The sequence below is a fragment of the Orcinus orca genome, chromosome 11, assembly GCF_937001465.1.
Source record: "Orcinus orca chromosome 11, mOrcOrc1.1, whole genome shotgun sequence".
NCBI classification, from domain to species: domain Eukaryota; kingdom Metazoa; phylum Chordata; class Mammalia; order Artiodactyla; family Delphinidae; genus Orcinus; species Orcinus orca.
In genome coordinates, this window is record NC_064569.1 from 82,800,935 (window position 1) to 82,819,130 (window position 18,196).

General features: G+C 39.8%; 1 protein-coding gene across 1 annotated transcript in view; it reads left to right on the forward strand.

Annotated features, from left to right (window-relative positions):
* UTP20 (UTP20 small subunit processome component) overlaps positions 1-18,196 on the forward strand; it is a 94,389-nt gene that overhangs the window by 15,217 nt on the left and 60,976 nt on the right. Inside the window, exons 13-21 of the mRNA XM_033427634.2 lie at positions 3,203-3,358; positions 3,502-3,590; positions 5,526-5,631; positions 9,119-9,269; positions 9,933-9,995; positions 10,803-10,961; positions 12,078-12,154; positions 12,909-12,988; positions 13,232-13,475. Coding sequence (XP_033283525.2) covers positions 3,203-3,358; positions 3,502-3,590; positions 5,526-5,631; positions 9,119-9,269; positions 9,933-9,995; positions 10,803-10,961; positions 12,078-12,154; positions 12,909-12,988; positions 13,232-13,475 — 1,125 coding nt within the window. The remainder of the gene's footprint in view (positions 1-3,202; positions 3,359-3,501; positions 3,591-5,525; positions 5,632-9,118; positions 9,270-9,932; positions 9,996-10,802; positions 10,962-12,077; positions 12,155-12,908; positions 12,989-13,231; positions 13,476-18,196) is intronic.

The window sequence follows — 18,196 nt, forward strand, 5'->3', positions numbered from 1 at the left end:
TAGTTTTGTTTGTTGCTTCGTTTTATTTTTCATGTTCAGTTTTATAAGAAACTGCCAGATGGTTTTCCAGAGTGACTGTGCCCTTTTACGTTCCCAGCAGCAGCATGAGTGATCCAGTTTCTCTGCATCCTCACCAGTATTTGTTATTTTCAGTATTTTGTTTTTGCCGGTCTGATAGGATATAGTGATATCTATCTCACTGTGGTTTTAATTTGCATTTTCCTAATGGCTAAGGATGTTGAACATCTTTTCATGTGCTTATTTTCCATCTGCATATCATCTTTACTGAAATACCTGTTCATTTCCTTGGCCCATTTTCTAATTTGATTGTTTCTTTGCTGTTGAGTTTTGAGAGTGCTTTATATATTCTAATACAAGTCCTTTTGTCTGCTTCGTGATGGTGCAAATATTTTCTCCCAGTCTGTAGCTTGTCTTCCTTTGCTTAACAAGATTTTTCACTGATCAGATTTTTAAATTTTGATGAGATCCAATGTATCAACTTTTCCTCTTATGGATAATGCTTTTGATGTCAAGTCTAAGAACTGTTTGCCTAACTATAGGTCCCAAGTATTTTCTCCTATTTTTTTTAAGTTTTATCATTTTATGTTTTACATTTAAGTCCATGATCCATTTTGAGTTAATTTTTATATAAGGTGTGAAGTTTGGGTCAAGTTTCCTTTTTTGCCTCTGAATGTCCACTGCTGTGGCAACATTTGTTGAAAAGGCTGTTCTTCCTCATTGAGCTGCTTTTGCTTTTGTGTCAAAAATCAGCTGGGCATAAATGTATGGGACTGTTTCTAGCTCTCTATTCTGTTTCATTGATCTATGTGTCTGTCCTCCTCTAATGCCACAATCTTGTTACTATAGCGTAAAATAAATCTGGAAATCTTAAAAAAAAATCCTTTCACTGTATTCTTCTTTTTCAAGATTGTTTCGTCTATTCCTGGTCCTTTGCCCTTTTGTATAAATTTTAGAAGAAACTTGTCTATATCTACAAAAAAAAACAACCTTGCTGGGATTTGTTTTGAATTGCATTAAGTCTAGGTCAATTTGGGGAGAATTGACAACCCCCTAAAGAGACACAAAACTGTTATCTTTGTTTATGACGAGGATGGTAAAGAGAAGAAAGAAGTGACTATTAGCTTTTAGATTATAAACCTTTGCATGGTTTGAATTGTTAAAAGGTCTATGGATTACTTTCTCAATTTCATTAAAAACAGTACATACTCTTTGGAAGTCGAAACAAAGTTTATGTAAATATTTGAGAGGATTCTGCTTACTATCTTTCAAATAGTTGAGTGGGTGTGCCTCTAGAAATTATAGATCAGGAAACCAGTTCCCTTATCATTCCTAATAAATGTAAGCATATTAACTTAAGGCGAGTGCCACAGGTTCTGTATTTCTTTGTCTAAGAAAACTTCCATCACCCTGTAGAATAATACGTGAATGGTCACCTTTGTCTGAATATTCCTGATCACACTCCATCCACTCATCTCACAGATTTATTATGAGAATAAAAGGAGATAATAGATGTGAAAAGACTCTTGGGAAGATAAATTTATTCTGTCATTTGACAGATATTTATTGTATCAGACACTGTTCTAGGCACTGGGCTATAATAAAGAAAAAGGTTTCTTCTTTGGGGGAGATGACAGTCTTGGGGGGACAGGCATGTGAGGCAGATAAACAAACAAGTTAATTTTAGATTGTGATAAAAAGAAAAATAAAACAGGGCTTTGAGACAGAGTAGATTTCTACTCCTATTTCTCTCTTTCTACTCCTGTCTAGAAAGGGGACCTTTGGTCCGATTGTAATGGTGGAAGGATCCAACCTGGCAAAGAAAGGCTGGGTGAAAGGCTTTCCAGGCAGAGGGAAGCGTTCCTGCAAAGGCTCTGGGATGGGAATAAGCCCAGTGTGTTTGAGGAACAAAAGGAAAGCCTGTGTGGGTAAAGAGCATTGAGTAAGGAGGAGGGAGGAAGTGAGTGAAGGAGGAGAGGGTCGTATCACCCAAGGCCTTACAGGATGAGGTGAGTATGGATTTTATTGGAGGACCTCATTGGCAGGTGTGACGAAGCAGGGGAATGACATGGCAACTAATGACTCATCTTTTTAAAGCATCTCAATATTTTATTTGTAAGATTTTTTTCCGATTATTGAGTCATGGTTAATACTAGAAAGACTGTATATCAAGGTACAGTGACTTTTAGAAATTACCAGTAAAATTCACTTAGTTATCTCTCATAATTTCCAAGCATTCAGTATCCTGATAAGTATGAAACAAAAGAGAATGCAACTTTTTTGGTTAACTTTAATGATTAACAGGTATAGGAATAAAAACCTGATATTCTACTTCTATTCTGTAATAAGTTAACCAAACTGGACATGGAGGATTAATTATAAAAACAGATCAATTTACTTATTGTTTCTGTGACTTTTCTTTCCACTGAATTTCTGTCTTTTAAATAGGACTGAGGTATAGTTCATTGGCAAAAATAGAGGCAAACAAGAATACCGCCAAAGTAACAGATACCTAAAACTGACTGTCATATTAGAAAATAATGTTGGGTAACCACTTATCAGATTAAAGCCTCAGAGAAAGTTACTTCTTGCTTTTTTTTTGGCCACATGGCATGCGGGATCTTAGTTCCCCAACCAGGGATCGAACCCGCGCTCCCTACAGTGGAAGAGTGGAGTCTTAACAACTGGACCCCCAGGGAAGTCCAAAAGTTACTTCTAAGTCATAATCATTTTAGTGACATTTGTCAAATTCACTGTGATTCCTTTGCAACATCATTCTACACATTTGTGAAGCAGTAAAATTCATGTCAGAAAGGAAAGGGGGGATGGAGGAAGTCAGTTCATGCCAATAAATTACCTCTCCAGTTCTTAAACACATGTCCATCAGCACAAAATTCAGAAATAATACCTAAAACTGGAAGAGAGTTGCTTTAAGTTATGAAGCAAGTTAAAATAAAAAATAGAAGAAAATAGAACCAATGGGGTTGAAAAAAATCTGTCACTGAAAAATCAGTAAATGAGTCACTTTTGTTTAGTTATTTGTATTCAACTGTCACCACCAGTTCCTTCCTTCCCACTAATGCTCCATGCATGGAAAGGAACCAATTTTATTTCAAACTTCAGAGGGCTAGAGTGATTATATCCTCTCTCATTTTAAATATTTGTTTATCTTTTCTTCCTTCAGATCCAGTATAAGGCAGAAGAAGACCAGATCCAAGGGAGGAAAGGAACAGATCTCAGTATTAGATCATCTTTTATCTATAATTCAGTTACCCCCAAATAAGGAGAGTACTTACCTTTCATGCTCTTGGGCGGCCCTTGTCGTGTTACCTCATATTAGGTGAGAAAATCAACTGTGTTTGATTGTGAAAGGTGTTTTAGCAAGCTGATGAAAACATTTATTAGCCATTTTTTGCCATTTCATGAAAAAGCCATTGAATGCTAGTTTGAGCATTTCCCTTTTTCTCCCCACTTCTTGGACAGACCCCTGGAGAAAGAGAAGGTGATACCCCTAGTCACCTGCTTCATAGAGTCACTCTTCATGACTGTTGACAGAGGGAGCTTTGGAAAAGGTCAGTTACAGTCACCATTTGTTCTCTTGTCTGTCTTTTCTGGCACACCCAGAGTAACTGCAGACACATGGATACCAGAGAATAGTACTGCCGTTGTGTTGTGTTCTGGCAGAATCCCCTGTATGTAAATAGGGAAGAAAGAGGCTGAGATGGAGGCGTTACCCTTGTACCTCATAATGTGGTGGCAAAGTCAGGACAGCTTGAACATTTGCTGAGTCCAAAGGTGTAGTAGTAGAAGGCTGCCATGGTCAAAGAAATCAGACTCAACTTCAAGTCCCAGCTTGTGTCTTGTTCCTGTCTTCCATGCCCAGTCTAGCCCTGGTATACACTTGTGCTCCAGGCATTTGCTTACCTAGAGCAAGACACTTTCTTGTATGTCGCTCTGGCTACCATTACACATGTGTCCCTTCTGCCTGGAGTCCTTTCTAGGTCTTTCATCATTTGGTGAACTCATACTTAGTTTTCAAAGCTCAGCTCAGGGCTTCCCTGGTGGTGCAGTGGTTAAGAATCCGCCTGCCAATGCAGGGGACACGGGTTCGAGCCCTGGTCCAGGAAGATCCCACACGCCGCGGAGCAACTAAGCCTGTGCGCCACAACTACTGAGCCTGTGCTCTAGAGCCCACGAGCCACAACTACTGAAGCCTGCGTGCCTAGAGCCCATGCTCCGCAATAGCCACCACAATGAGAAGCCTGCGCACTGCAACAGAGAGTAGCCCTCGCTCGCTGCAACTAGAGAAAGCCCGCGCGCAGCAACAAAGACCCAGTGCAGCCAAAAATAAATAAAATTAAAAAAAAAAAACAACTCAGCTCAAACACAGTACCTCGAGAAAGGTCTTTATGACTCATCCAGGCAGACGTAGACTGCCCTGCCCCAAACACCATTTCCTGTTGTATACTTGTCCAACTCCCCCAACTAGCTGAGAACAGCAATTTAAAAGTAGGTATTTTGATCAAAATAAGATTAATAAAAAAATTTTGCTACAAAAATAAAATAATAGTAGGTATTTTGTTTTATTCTAGCATGGTATTTTTTTTCCTAACACATGTGTATAGTAGTCATTCATTTAAATATTAATTGCTAGGTTCTGTGTTAGATACCAAGCAGACATGTTAGAGAATAAAGTAGACCTGCCCTATTTCCAGTGCTCAGTAGCCACATGTGGCGAATGGCTACCATATTGGATTGTGAGGACATTTGGCAGAAGTATAGGGCCTTTCTACCACTGCAGAAAGGAAGTTCTGCTGGATAGCCCTTTTCTAACTAGAGCAGGTGTTGGCAAAATATTTGTGTAAAGGACAATACAGTAAATATTTTAGCTTTTGTGGGCCACATTCAGTCTTTGTGGCATATTCTGTTTGTTTGTTTGTTGTTTTAAACAACCCTTTAAAAATGTGAAAAGCATTCTTAGTTTGCCGGCCATATAAAAACAGACTACCCGCAAGTTTGTGGGCCATAGTTTGCCAACCTCTGGTCTAGGAATAAATGATTATCTAATTAATATAAATTGAGTCCGTTATACGTAGTAGCCATTGGATATGTGATTTCTTATAAATTGGAGTCATAAAATCAACATGAGTTTTACGCAAAGATAATTTCTTAGCTTTTGAAAAGTCTAAGTCTATTCTCAAAAGTTCTGATTTTGATAATACCAGTTGGTAGAACCATTGAATTTTCTCCTCATCTCAGTTGAAGGGAACATACATTTTTATTCTCTATTTCTGAATATATTTTTCTCTTAAGAAAGTTAAAATATAAGACTTGGAACCTCTTTTCAGTTCCTTTCTGTTATATTCTGACATTTGACAGATAATCCTTTAGAAGGTACAGATTCACTTTAAGAACTCTGTATAAATACCAAGTGGTAGGTAAAATGAGATGTCTATAGTTATTGTGTCAAAGAAATAATGTGTTTTCTCCTGTTTTTCTGCCTTAAGGAAACTTATTTGTTCTTTGTCAAGCTGTAAATACTCTGCTAAGTTTGGAAGAATCTTCTGAACTTCTTCATCTGGTTTCTGTGGAACGTGTGAAGAATTTAGTATTGTGAGTAAACATATCTTACATTCAGCTTAATAATGAATGAAATATAAAGGCTTCTGTGTTGGCAAAATCTTGGATCTATTTTTTAGCTGAGTTGTATTCCCGTAGGAAATTTATTATTGATTTAAATCCTCCAGTTAAAATAAGAACATTTTTGGATACAGTCTTTAAATACAGATTCATCTTTGTGAAAGGGTATTTTACTGTGTATGTAAATGAGTGTTGCAGAGTGAAGTGGGTGTATAATGCTGGTCACATGACATGGCACCGTGGCTCCAACATACACGTTTCTGCTTTCACAGTGTTTCTCGGCTTGACACACTTAGCCCTTCAGAAGACTTTCCTGTGGTCCTTTTACTACATACCAAAACAATCCAGTTTTGGGTTTTCTTAAGTTTATTTTGATTTGGACCATAGCACAGGGCGTTACTGAGAGCCATTCATTGCTCGGCTTGGCACCCTTTCTAAAGGTCAGGCGTTTTAAAAATCTTGTAAAGTAGTTTGCTTCTGTTTCTGGAGTCTAGTCCGTTTTATTTACATGCTTTTCACAACAGATTTGCTCATTTACTTCATTCAATAAGTATTCATTGCTTTTCTCATGTACCAGGCCCTATTCTTGGCACTGGGGGACACAGTAAATGAAACACACAATTCCCTGCCTTCAGGGAGCTAACACACCAGCAAGAAGATATACTAAACAAAATAAACAAGTAAAATACATGGCATGTTAGACAGTAGTAAAGTCGGGACAGGGAGAGTCTGGAGGCTGGGGACAAATAGGAGTTTTAACTAGGGAAGGCCTCACCAAGGAGATACTTGAGCAGAAACCCAGAAGCAGCAAGGAAGTAAGCCCTGGGGATGGGCTATCTGGGACCTGGGGCGCTCTGTCCCAAACCCAGGGAAGGTATGAGTGCCGAGGCTCTGTGTGGGTGCCTTGCTTGAGCAGCAAGGAGCTATTGTAGCTGAGTAGAGCGAGGAGAGGGTAGTAGGAGAGGAGGATATGGGGGGCGTGGTGGCAGGCAGTGTTTGACCCTTGGCCATTGTAGGGCCTTGGCTTTTACCGTGAGTGAAAGGGGAAGCCACAGGAGGTGTTTTTGGCAGGAGAGTGGCGTAGGCCAAAGTAGGGTCACTTAAGCTGCTATATCGAGAAGAGACAAGGAGGATAAAGGAGACCAGTTAAGAGACTTAGTGCAGTAATCTAGAATCTCTGTACATTCCCCAATCTGGTCAAGGCTACTGTCTGTCTATTGTTAATTGAATTGTTTTAAATTTTTTTAAGGAGGAGTTTTTCTTTGTTGTCTTCCTACTTAACCATATTCCATATGTGTTCCCTTTTTTTTTTTTTTTTTTTTTTTTTTTGCGGTACGCAGGCCTCTCACTGTTGTGGCCTCTCCCGTTGCGGAGCACAGGCTCCAGACGCGCAGGCTCAGCGGCCATGGCTCACGGGCCCAGCCGCTCCGCGGCATGTGGGATCCTCCTGGACTGGGGCACGAACCCGTGTCCCCTGCATCGGCAGGCGGACTCTCAACCACTGCACCACCAGGGAAGCCCCCTTTTTTTTTTTAAGTCATTCTATTTAAACTTCTCACACTGTATGCTTTGGTGGGAACAATTTAAGGCATCTGTGGAGGTTTTAAAACAGAAAAGCACGCATAACAGAGTGGGATTTGTCTGTCCCTTGTGGAAGGCCAGCTGGCCTCCCGGGCAGGTGCTTTTAACCTAGGAGGCCCAGAAACCTCTAATAGGAGCGAATCGGCTTGGAGGGTGGCAGTGCAAGTTTTCATTCGTGAAAGTTGTAGATGCAGGCCTCAGTGCTGGGTGCTGCGCTAGCTACTGGTTACGCCAGAGGTTTCACAGCCAAGACAATCTGGATTTGAACCTTGTCTTCATCACTCACTAGCTAGATAGCCTTGAGTAAGTTAGTTAATCTCAACTTTATTCTCTCTCAAAAGGGAGTAGCAGTACTTCCCTCATGGAGATTGAATTAGACTATGCGTTAACAATACACAAATTGCATTTATTGAATTTTTATTATGTGCCGGTCACTCTTCTGAGTACTTTCCGTACATTATTATTACATTATTGTTGTAATCCTCACAACAATTCCCTGAGGTATAGGTACTGTTAACATTGTAGAAGGGGGAACTCGAATTCTTAAATAAATCCAGAACCCCAGCTGCTCTGCACCCGCTGCCAGTCTGGTCTCAACCTCCATCTCTCACCTGGATGACTGCAGTAGCCTCCTAACGAGTTTCCTTGCCTCCATCCTTGCCCTGCTGCTGTCTGTTTTGTACCCAACAACAAGGATGATTCTTTTCCGTGAAAGAGAGCATGTCACTCTTTTGCCAACAACCCTCGGAAATAGTGATTTTCGACCACGGGCCATTCTGGAGACGTTTTTGGTCATCACAGCTGGGGACTGCTACTGGGGTGTGGTGGGTAAGGAGCGCCCTGCTGTACACTGGATGGCCTCACAACAAAGAGTCACCTGGCCCGCGTGAGCAGAGCCACTGCTGAGAAACCCTGCTCTCGTGGTACCCAGCCTACTCGGGATAAAACCCGCAGTCCTCATCATGTTCCTCGGGGCTCTGTGTAATCTAGGCCCTGGCTTCTGACCTCGTCCCCAGCCACTCCTCCTTGTTCACTCTGTTCCAGCTGCACTGGTCTCCTCGATTCTCCTCACATAGGCAAGCACACCTCTCTGGGACTTGGCGTCACTGCTCCCTCTGCCGGGAATGCTTTTCTTCCAGGTGCCTTTTGGCTCTCTTCTTGACTTCCTTCAGTCTGTGCCTTCCGTGACCACCCCCATATCAGACAGCACTCCTCTTCACCCCCTCGCCCTCTCCCCCACGCACCAGTCTCTCAGTCCAGCCTCCTTTTCCTGAGGTGACCTTCCCCTATTAGAATATAAGCTCCAGGAGGATAGGGACTTTTTCCTTGGTTTCCTGCTTAGCCAGTATCTAGAAAAGTCACTGGTACATGGTAGATACTCAGCAGATATTTGTTGGAGGATAGCACATCGTGGTTAAGTGGCTTGTCCAGGGTTACGTGGGTGATGATGATGATGGGCTGGCTTCAAGCCTGGGCTGCCTACCCCAGAGCTGATGTGCCGGCCCCCTGCTCTGTACTGCTTCCCTCATAGCTCAGTACCCGGCACATAGAAAACACTCAGTGAATAGTATATATCCCCCCTTATGTCACTGTCACTTATGAGTATGTGGATTGCAAAGACAGCATTTGACTTCAGTCAAAACACCATATTATAATCCTGCCTCTGCCTCTGGCTGTGTGTCTGTACTCGAGCGTGTGGCTCACTGTTGGTGGACCTCAGATTCTTCATGTCTCAAGTGATGCTACATGTCCACGTAAAACTTGCACCTGTTCCCTCGTACATTTCTTTCATCAGTGATAATCTTCTGTGGTTTCTAGTATAGCCTGAGTTCTCTGTGGTGTATGGTACGGTTTGGATCTAATAAATATCTCGTTGCAGAGCGTTTCCTTTGGAGCCGTCTGTGTTGCTGTTGGCTGATCTCTATTATCAGAGATTATCCTTATGTGGCTGCAGGGGGCCACTTTCAGAGGAAGCTCTAATGGAATTATTTCCCAAGTTACGAGCAAACATTTCAACTGGCATATCCAAGGTACTACGGTTTTGTGGTGTGTTCTCTGCCTCTCATCTTTTGTTTTATGCGTGTAATGCCAGTGGTTGTCAGAGCTCCTTAATCAGAAAATGCTGCTTTGGGATGGTTTCTATTTAAAGCAGTGATTCCTAAACACTGACCTACAAACTGATTGCAGCAGGATTAATTGGGGCGCTTACTAAAAATATAAATTCTGGGTCCCAACACCCCCAAATTCTGATTCTGCAGGCATAGGGTGGAAGTGACATATCTGCATGATTTTTCAAAGCTCTGTAGGTGATTCTGCTGCTCATTCAGGTGTATAGAAATACCTGAACATGTTATTTAGAAATAAAAATCATTAATTTCAGTGGAATTGTAAGCTTAATCAGATTCTTTGCGCTTATTTACAGAGATGCCTATAGTGTTATAGTTCAAAGAAGCAGCACCGTTTTATGAGCAACCTTATCTTCTCAGTCTAGTCTGGTCATTAATTGTTCCAAGTACCATTTGAATAAGGTGTTGGTTGGTGTTGAATATGAAATAAGGAATAGAATAAACACGTATTACTCTGACAAGTGGTATATCTTTCATAATTCCATGAAACTTAGGTCTCACTGACTCTTAATCAGTTTCTTATGTTTAAATAGTTGGAGTTTGAAACATGCCTTTTAATTTCTCTAGATTCGGCTTTTGACAATAAGGATCCTAAACCACTTTGAGGTTCGGCTTCCAGAATTAATGGAGGTATTTTAACTGTTCATTTTGGGTAACTTTTAAAAAATGTAACTTGACATATTGTTTTCCAAAATGATAATTTTGCAAAAAATTCAAATACCGTGTAAATATCCATCACGAAGTTTGAAAAAAACTTTTTGCCATTCTTATTCCCATCCCCTCAGCAAGGCCACCACTGAAAATCCATAGTTAGTTGGTGACTATTCTTTCAGACTTTTTGTATATACACACATAATTTAAACAAATGGTGTCATGCAAGTTTTTCCATATCCGTACCTCTAGCCCTACCTCATTTCTTGTGAAGTTTGAATAGTGCCCCACAGTTTAAAATATTGTATTTAACCAGTTCCCTCTTGATGGACGCTTAGGTGGGTTGTTGGTAGTTTTGCAGCATTTCTAATAATACTGCCGCGAACACCCTTACACAGATACCTTTGTTCAGGGAAACATTTCAATAATGCAAATGACTGCTTCCAGAAGTAGAAATTACTTGTACTTAGAAGTAGAATTGTACAGTGAAAGTATATGTACATTTTCTGTATTTCAAAAAATATTGCCAGTCAACTTGAGTGATTTTGAGAATTACTTTCCTGTTTTTTACTTGTCATGTCTCTGCTAGACACTAAATCTAAATTATCTACCAAAAAGTAAATGATGTGAGGAAGAATGAATCATTTACTAAAAAAATGTGTTGCTTATTTAATTTAAAACATTAACATATGCCAGTTTTTCTTTTTTAGACTTCTGTTCACATTTAATGTTCTTTTTGGAAAATCAAAATACTGACCTGCCTCCTGGTTTCCTCTGGTTGTTCAGGATGACGAGCTCTCAGAGCGTCAGTTTGTCTTTGCTATATTACGCCAGGCAGAACTTGTGCCAGCAACTGTGAATGATTACAGAGAGAAGCTTCTTCATTTGAGAAAACTAAGACATGATGTGGTACAGACTGCAGTCCCTGATGGGCCATTACAGGAGGTAAAAACAGTGTTTGGGGTTTTTTTTTTTTAACTCAGTTTATACTTTAAGATCTGTTTAGCTGGCATTTGAGAAAAGAGAAGCATACTAAATAGTCACCAAAAAATTTAAAAAAAGAGAGAGAGAAAGAATTTTTAAAAGCAAGAATTATAAAAAAAGAATTTAAAACTAAGTAAATACCCAGTTCTGTTCAATGCTTTGAGTTAAATGGCTCTACAGCCTTTTCAACAGTAGAAATAATTTACTATCCTCCCTTCTCCTGAGTATGTGTGTAGTATGTGAGGGTAGGTAGTAGGTGGCAGCAGGAGGAACAAGGTCAAGTTGACAGCCTGATACTCTTCTCCAGATTTGTTCACTGCTGCAGGACGTCAGCCCTCTACCTTTTGTATCAGGGATTTTCCGTCCATGACCCTTGAGGATACATCACTATCCCTTTGGGACGAAGGCCAAGTGGAGGCATTCCCCTTTCAAGCAGAGCAGTTCTGTTCTTAACCTGTTCTGTATATTAGCGTCCTGTGTTATGTTCCATTTGGAAAGGGACTCTGCTGCTAAGGTAGACACAAGCACCCCACCCCCAAATAATAATAGAACTACCACTTTACATGATGTTTCCTGAGTGCACAGGGATGCTAGTAACAGTGACTGTCGTTCCAAAAGGAGACTGTGAAAAGTTCAGACCCTCTGAACTGAACTCTTAATGCCTAGTTTTGAGAACTCACACATCTGCTCATAAAGCCTCAGCTGCCGTTCACATAGTGCTTTGCTGGGTTCTTTGGCACCTGTGCTTTACTGATTACTGTTCAAGTTTTGTCTTGTCAGGTGATGGCAGTATTTGTTAGGAATGAATTTAATCATGAGTCAAACCTGTTTATTCAAATATATCCTTTATTCGTGAACATCTGGAGTGAGTTTGAATACTATGTTTTCTTAAGTGATTCTTCTCTGTTAAATAGTGAGTGACATTTTGGGAAGAGGAGGAAAATTACTGTACCTGAATTTTGGATTGGCACCAGCAAGTTTTTTCTTAAAGCAGAAGCTTCTTCCCAAACCTCAGGTTGTCCAAGTCAGGATCCTTGCATTTTGGTGCTGATCTAAACTAATTTCCTATGCTTGCAGGTGCCACTTCGTTATCTGTTAGGCATGTTATATGTTAACTTCAGTGCTCTCTGGGATCCTGTTATTGAACTCATAAGGTAAGCCTGGGTGAAATGGATGAAGCTGTTGTGCTTTCACTACTGCAGAATGATGATGGAGCCAGTATTATACTCTGGGGTGTGATTTAAGTGAATGGGTGTGTATGGTATTTATAGCTACCTTAAAGCCTTTGTGGGACAAGGTGAAGAAAAAGTAAACATTACTTACTCTATCTGATGCCAAGTTTTTGACAATTCAGTTGTTTTGTGTATGTTTCTCTGTACTTTGAAATAACTTTGGAGAACTTTCTCTTTTTACTTTATATTATACACCTGTATTATTGAATTTTTTTTACAGTAATAAGTACTGTATAATAATTGTATGCTTTTATTTATATATATTGAGTCATTGAGCCAAACTTTAATTTAAAAATTAAAAATTTAATTTAAATCCCTTGCTGTCTAGTATCCAAAACCCTTTAGCTCTAAAAAGGACGTTCATAATCACATAAAAAATACGTATGTTGTGCCTCATTTATAGAAATCTGTCCTTCTGCAGGCGTTTGTCTTCAGAGGGCCTACTCTAGCTTTTTGTCAGATTGGAAATATATTATGTGTGGCCTCTCAAAACCCTAAATATTAGACCTTAGCAGAACAGGCATTTTGAAAAATAAAGTACAAAAGTTGTTTACGACCCCACATTCAGGGATAACTTAATTAGTATTTTAGTTATATCCTTTCATTCTTTTTTTGTATGAGATATCTCAAAATAGGGTCCATACCACGGGTTTTATTTTATGATCTTTACTCTTAGTTCTCATGCACGTGAAATGGAAAATAAGCAATTTTGGAAAGTCTACTATGAACATCTAGAAAAAGCAGCTACACATGCTGGTATGTAAAGGGATATGAAGGAGGGGGCTGTGGGAGGAAATGGTTGTTTAACTGTTTAATTTCTATTGCTTAATTACACATAAAATTGGAAAGCAGAAATGAGAAATGTATTATCTTTGATAACCTTTGGATACTGTTATCATTTGCTTGTATTACTAGAGAAAGCAATGCCATTACTGGCAGAAACACATAGGGTAGTTGTTAACATTTCTCTAGTGGTTATGATGACCTTTTTTCTTTCAGAGAAAGAGCTGCAAAATGACACAAGAGATGAGGAGAGGTCCATTGGAGATGCAAGTTGGGAGCAGACTCAGGAAGGAAACGTTGGAACTCTTTATCATGAGCAGTTCGCATTGAAAACCGACCTTCAGGAAAGACTGGACCATACCAATTTTCGGTTTTTGCTCTGGCGAGCTCTGGCAAAATTCCCAGAAAGGGTAGAGCCACGGTCCAGGGAGCTTTGCCCGCTTTTCTTGAGATTTATCAAGTAAGTGTTCTTGCCTAGGAATATGTCTCTGGTAGGGTGTGAGGAAGAGAAGGTGCAAAGTATTAAATTCCCAGATTGGCTGAGTTCTTTTCTTAAATCTGTCATCTTTTCAAATCATTGGCACCTCTCTAAAGCACTGGCTCCATCAGATAACAACTAAACAACTTTTGTTTACCACTTAATCTTACATAAACCAAAATTTAACCAGCCCACAAATGCTATTAATAAAAAATTGCAGATTTCAAAGTAAGAAAGGCCGTACCGAGTTAGATCACAGTACAATGGCCTTGCTATTTCTTGCCCTATTGTTGTTTTCTTGCCTGCCTGGGGCTTAAAATTACTTTCCAGTAACTCAACCTCAGCCACTCTGTTTTGAACCTCTTGACTGTTTCCCATGATGCCGAGGAATGTGCTCTCAAAGAATAACAAGAACTTTCTGGAGCACTGTTTTATTTTGACTAGGTATGCTGTGTGAGAGTCAGATTGCTTTAAAACTCTAAAGATAAGGGATGCAGTATATAGAACAGTACTAGTCAATCAATAAAAGTTATGTTTTCTGGAAACATTTCATTACATGGGAAAATGCTATAGGGTTAGGTTAGGCAGGCTACAGACCACAGCCAGCCAGGCTAGTTCAAGGAACAGCTAGGGAGTCTTGTGGCTACAGCAGGGTGATCCAGGAAGAAAGTAGTTGGAGGTGAGGGCAAAAATTTAACAGGAGACTGAATATGTGTAGGGCCTTTAAGTTTTTTACTGTCAGTGAAATGGAAAGCCATTGGGAGGTTTAAGCAGAAGGATGACATGACTTAAGTTTTCTTGAGGATTTTTCTGGCTGCCATGTTGAGAATGGACTGTGGGACAGCAGTGGTGAGAGCAGAGGGACTGCAGAGTAGAGTTGGGAGGAGATTGCAAAAATCTGGGCAAGAAGTGATGGTGACCAAGGTGGGAATAGTGTAGATGATGAGAGGTAGTTGAATCCTTGACAACTTTTGAAGGATTTCAATTCAAAAATATATGTTTTTGAAGAATTGCAACTAGATTAGCCTGTGGGACTTACCAACAGATCACTCGTGGGATGGGGGTTTGGGGGGTGCACGAAGGAGGAAGGGGAGGAATCAAAGATGTCTGTAAGGTTTTGGCCTGAGCAACTGGAAGAACAGAGTTACCATTTACTGAGATTGACAGAAATGCAGAAGTTTGCTGACTTGTGAGGAAGATCAAGAGTTCATTATTTAAAACATGTTAAGTTTAGGATGCTGAACAGACATCTAGGCACAGATCTCAAGTAGGCAGTTGAGTGTAGAGTTTAAAGTTCAGGGGAAAGGTTTGGTTTAAAGATAGTAAATTTCAGACTCATCAGTATATGGATGGTTTTTAAAATTATGAGACAGGGAATGAAGTCATACCTGGGGGTTAAAATGTAGAGAGGGAAAATTTCCAAGGACTAACAGCAATATTCAGAGGTTGGAAGATAAGGAATCAGCCAAGGATGCCAGGAAAGAGTGATAGAAGAACCAAGACCACTTAGTATCCCTGAAGGAAGTATTTCAAGGAGGGAGTAAACAGTGGAATCAAATGTGTCTGAGACATCAGTCAGATGAAGAATAAGAATTAACTGACACAGAAAGATAGACAGGATGAAAAGGCAGAGGGCTGTGTGCCAGATGAAGGAACAAGATAAAACCCCAGAAAAACAACTAAATGAAGTAGAGATAGGCAACCTTCCAGAAAAAGAATTCAGAATAATGATAGTGAAGATGATCCAACCTCGGAAAAACAATGGAGGCAAAGATCGAGAAGATGCAAGAAATGTTTAACAAAGACCTAGAAGAATTAAAGAACAAACAAACAGAGATGACCAATACAATAACTGAAATGAAAACTACACTAGAAGGAATCAATAGCAGAATAACTGAGGCAGAAGAACAGATAAGTGACCTGGAAGACAGAATGGTGGAATTCACTGCTGCGGAACAGAATAAAGAGAAAAGAATGAAAAGAAATGAAGACAGCCTAAGAGACCTCTGGGACAACATTAAACACAACAACATTCTCACTATAGGGGTCCCAGAAGGAGAAGACAGAGAGACAGGACCAGGGAAAATATTTGAAGAGATTATAGTTGAAAACTTCCCTAACATGGGAGAGGAAATAGCCACCCAAGTCCAGGAAGCACAGCGAGTCCCATACAGGATAAACCCAAGGAGAAACACACCAAGACACATAGTAATCAAATTGACAAAAATTAAAGACAAAAATTACTGAAAGCAGCAAGGGAAAAACAACAAATAACATACAAGGGAACTCCCATAAGGTTGACAGCTGATTTCTCAGCAGAAACTCTACAAACCAGAAGGGAGTGGCATGATATACTTAAAGTGATGAAAGGGAAGAACCTACAACCAAGATTACTCTACCCCGCAAGGATCTCATTAATATTCAATGGAGATATCAAAAGCTTTACAGACAAGCAAAAGCTAAGAGAATTCAGCACCACCAAACCAGCTCTACAACAAATGCTAAAGGAACTTCTCTAAGTGGGAAACACAAGAGAAGAAAAGGACCTACAAATACAAACCCAAAACAATTAAGAAAATGGTCATAGGAACATACATATCGATAATTACCTTAAACGTGAATGGATTAAATGCTCCAACCAAAAGACACAGGCTTGTTGAATGGATACAAAAACAAGACCCATATATATGCTGTCTACAAGTCACCCACTTCAGACCTAGGGATACATGCAGACTGAAAGTGAGGGGATGGAACAAGATATTCCATGCAAATGGAAATCAAAAGAAAGCTGGAGTAGCTATACTCATATCACATAAAATAGACTTTAAAATAAAGAGTGTTACAAGAGACAAGGAAGGACCCTACATAATGATCAAGGGATCAATCCAAGAAGAAGATATAACACTTATAAATATATATGCACCAAACATAGGAGCACCTCAATACATGAGGCAACTGCTAACAGCTATAAAAGAGGAAATCGACAGAAACAATAATAGTGGGGGACTTTATCACCTCACTTACACCAATGGACAGATTAATAGGGAAACACAAGCTTTAAATGACACAATAGACCAGATAGATTTAATTGATATTTATAGGACATTCCATCCAAAAACAGCAGATTACACTTTCTTCTCGAGTGTGCATGGAACATTCTCCAGGATAGATCACATCTTGGGTCACACATCAAGCCTCAGTAACTTTAAGAAGGTTGAAATCATATCAAGCATCTTTTCTGACCACAGTGCTATGAGATTAGAAACCAATTAAAGGGGAAAAAACATAAAAAACACAAATACATGGAGGCTAAACACTACGTTACTAAATAACCAAGTGATCACTGAAGAAATCAAAGAGGAAATCAAAAAATACCTAGAGAGAAATGTCAATGAAAACACGACAGACAATCCAAAACCTATGGGATGCAGCAAAAGCAGTTCTAAGAGGGAATTTTGTAGCAATACAAGCTTACCTTAAGAAACAAGAGCAATCTCAAATAAGCAATCTAACGTTACACCTAAAGAAACTAGAGAAGGGAAAACAAACAAAACCCAAAGTTAGCAGAAGGAAAGAAATAAAGATCAGAGCAGGAATAAATGAAATAGAAACAAAGAAAACAATAGGAAAGATCAATAAAACTAAAAGCTGGTTCTTTGAGAAGATACACAAAATTGATAAACCATTAGCCAGACTCATCAAGAAAAAGAGGGAGAGGACTCAATAAAATTAGAAATGAAAAAGGAGAAGTTACAACAGACACTGCAGAAATACAAAGCATCCTAAGGGACTACTACAAGCAACTCTATGCCAATAAAATGGACAACCTGGAAGAAATGGACATGTTCTTAGAAAGGTATAAACTTCCAAGACTGAACCAGGAAGAAATAGAAAATATGAACAGAACAATCACAAGTAATGAAATTGAAACTGTGATTAAAAATCTTCCAACAGGGCTTCCCTGGTAGCGCAGTGGTTGAGAGTCCGCCTGCTGATGCAGGGGACACAGCTTCGTGCCCTGGTCCGGGAAGATCCCACATGCTGCGGAGCGGCTGGGCCTGTGAGCCATGGCCACTGAGCCTGCGCGGCAGGAGCCTGTGTTTCGCAACGGGAGAGGCCACAACAGTGAGAGGCCCGCGTACCACAAAAAGAAAAAGAAAAAAATCTTCCAACAAACAAAAGTCCAGGACCAGATGGCTTCACAGGTGAATTCTATCAAACATTTAGAGAAGAGCTAACACCCATCCTTCTCAAACTCTTCCAAAAAAGTGCAGAGGAAGGAACACTCCCAAACTCATTCTATGAGGCTACCATCACCCTGATACCAAAACCAGACAAAGATACTACAAAAAAAGAAAATTACAGACCAATATCACTGATGAATATAGATTCAAAAATCCTCAACAAAATAGTAGCAAACAGAATCCAACAACACATTAAAAGGATCATACACCATGATCAAGTGGGATTTATCCCAGGGATGCAAGGCTTCTCCAATATATGCAAATCAATCAATGTGATACACCATATTAACAAATTGAAGAAGAAAAACCATATGATCATCTCAATAGATGCAGAAAAAGCTTTTGACAAAAATCAACACCCATTTATGGTAAAAACTCTCCAGAAAGTGCGCATAGAGGGAACCTACCTGAACATAATAAAGGCCATATATGACAAACCCACAGCAAACGTCATTCTCA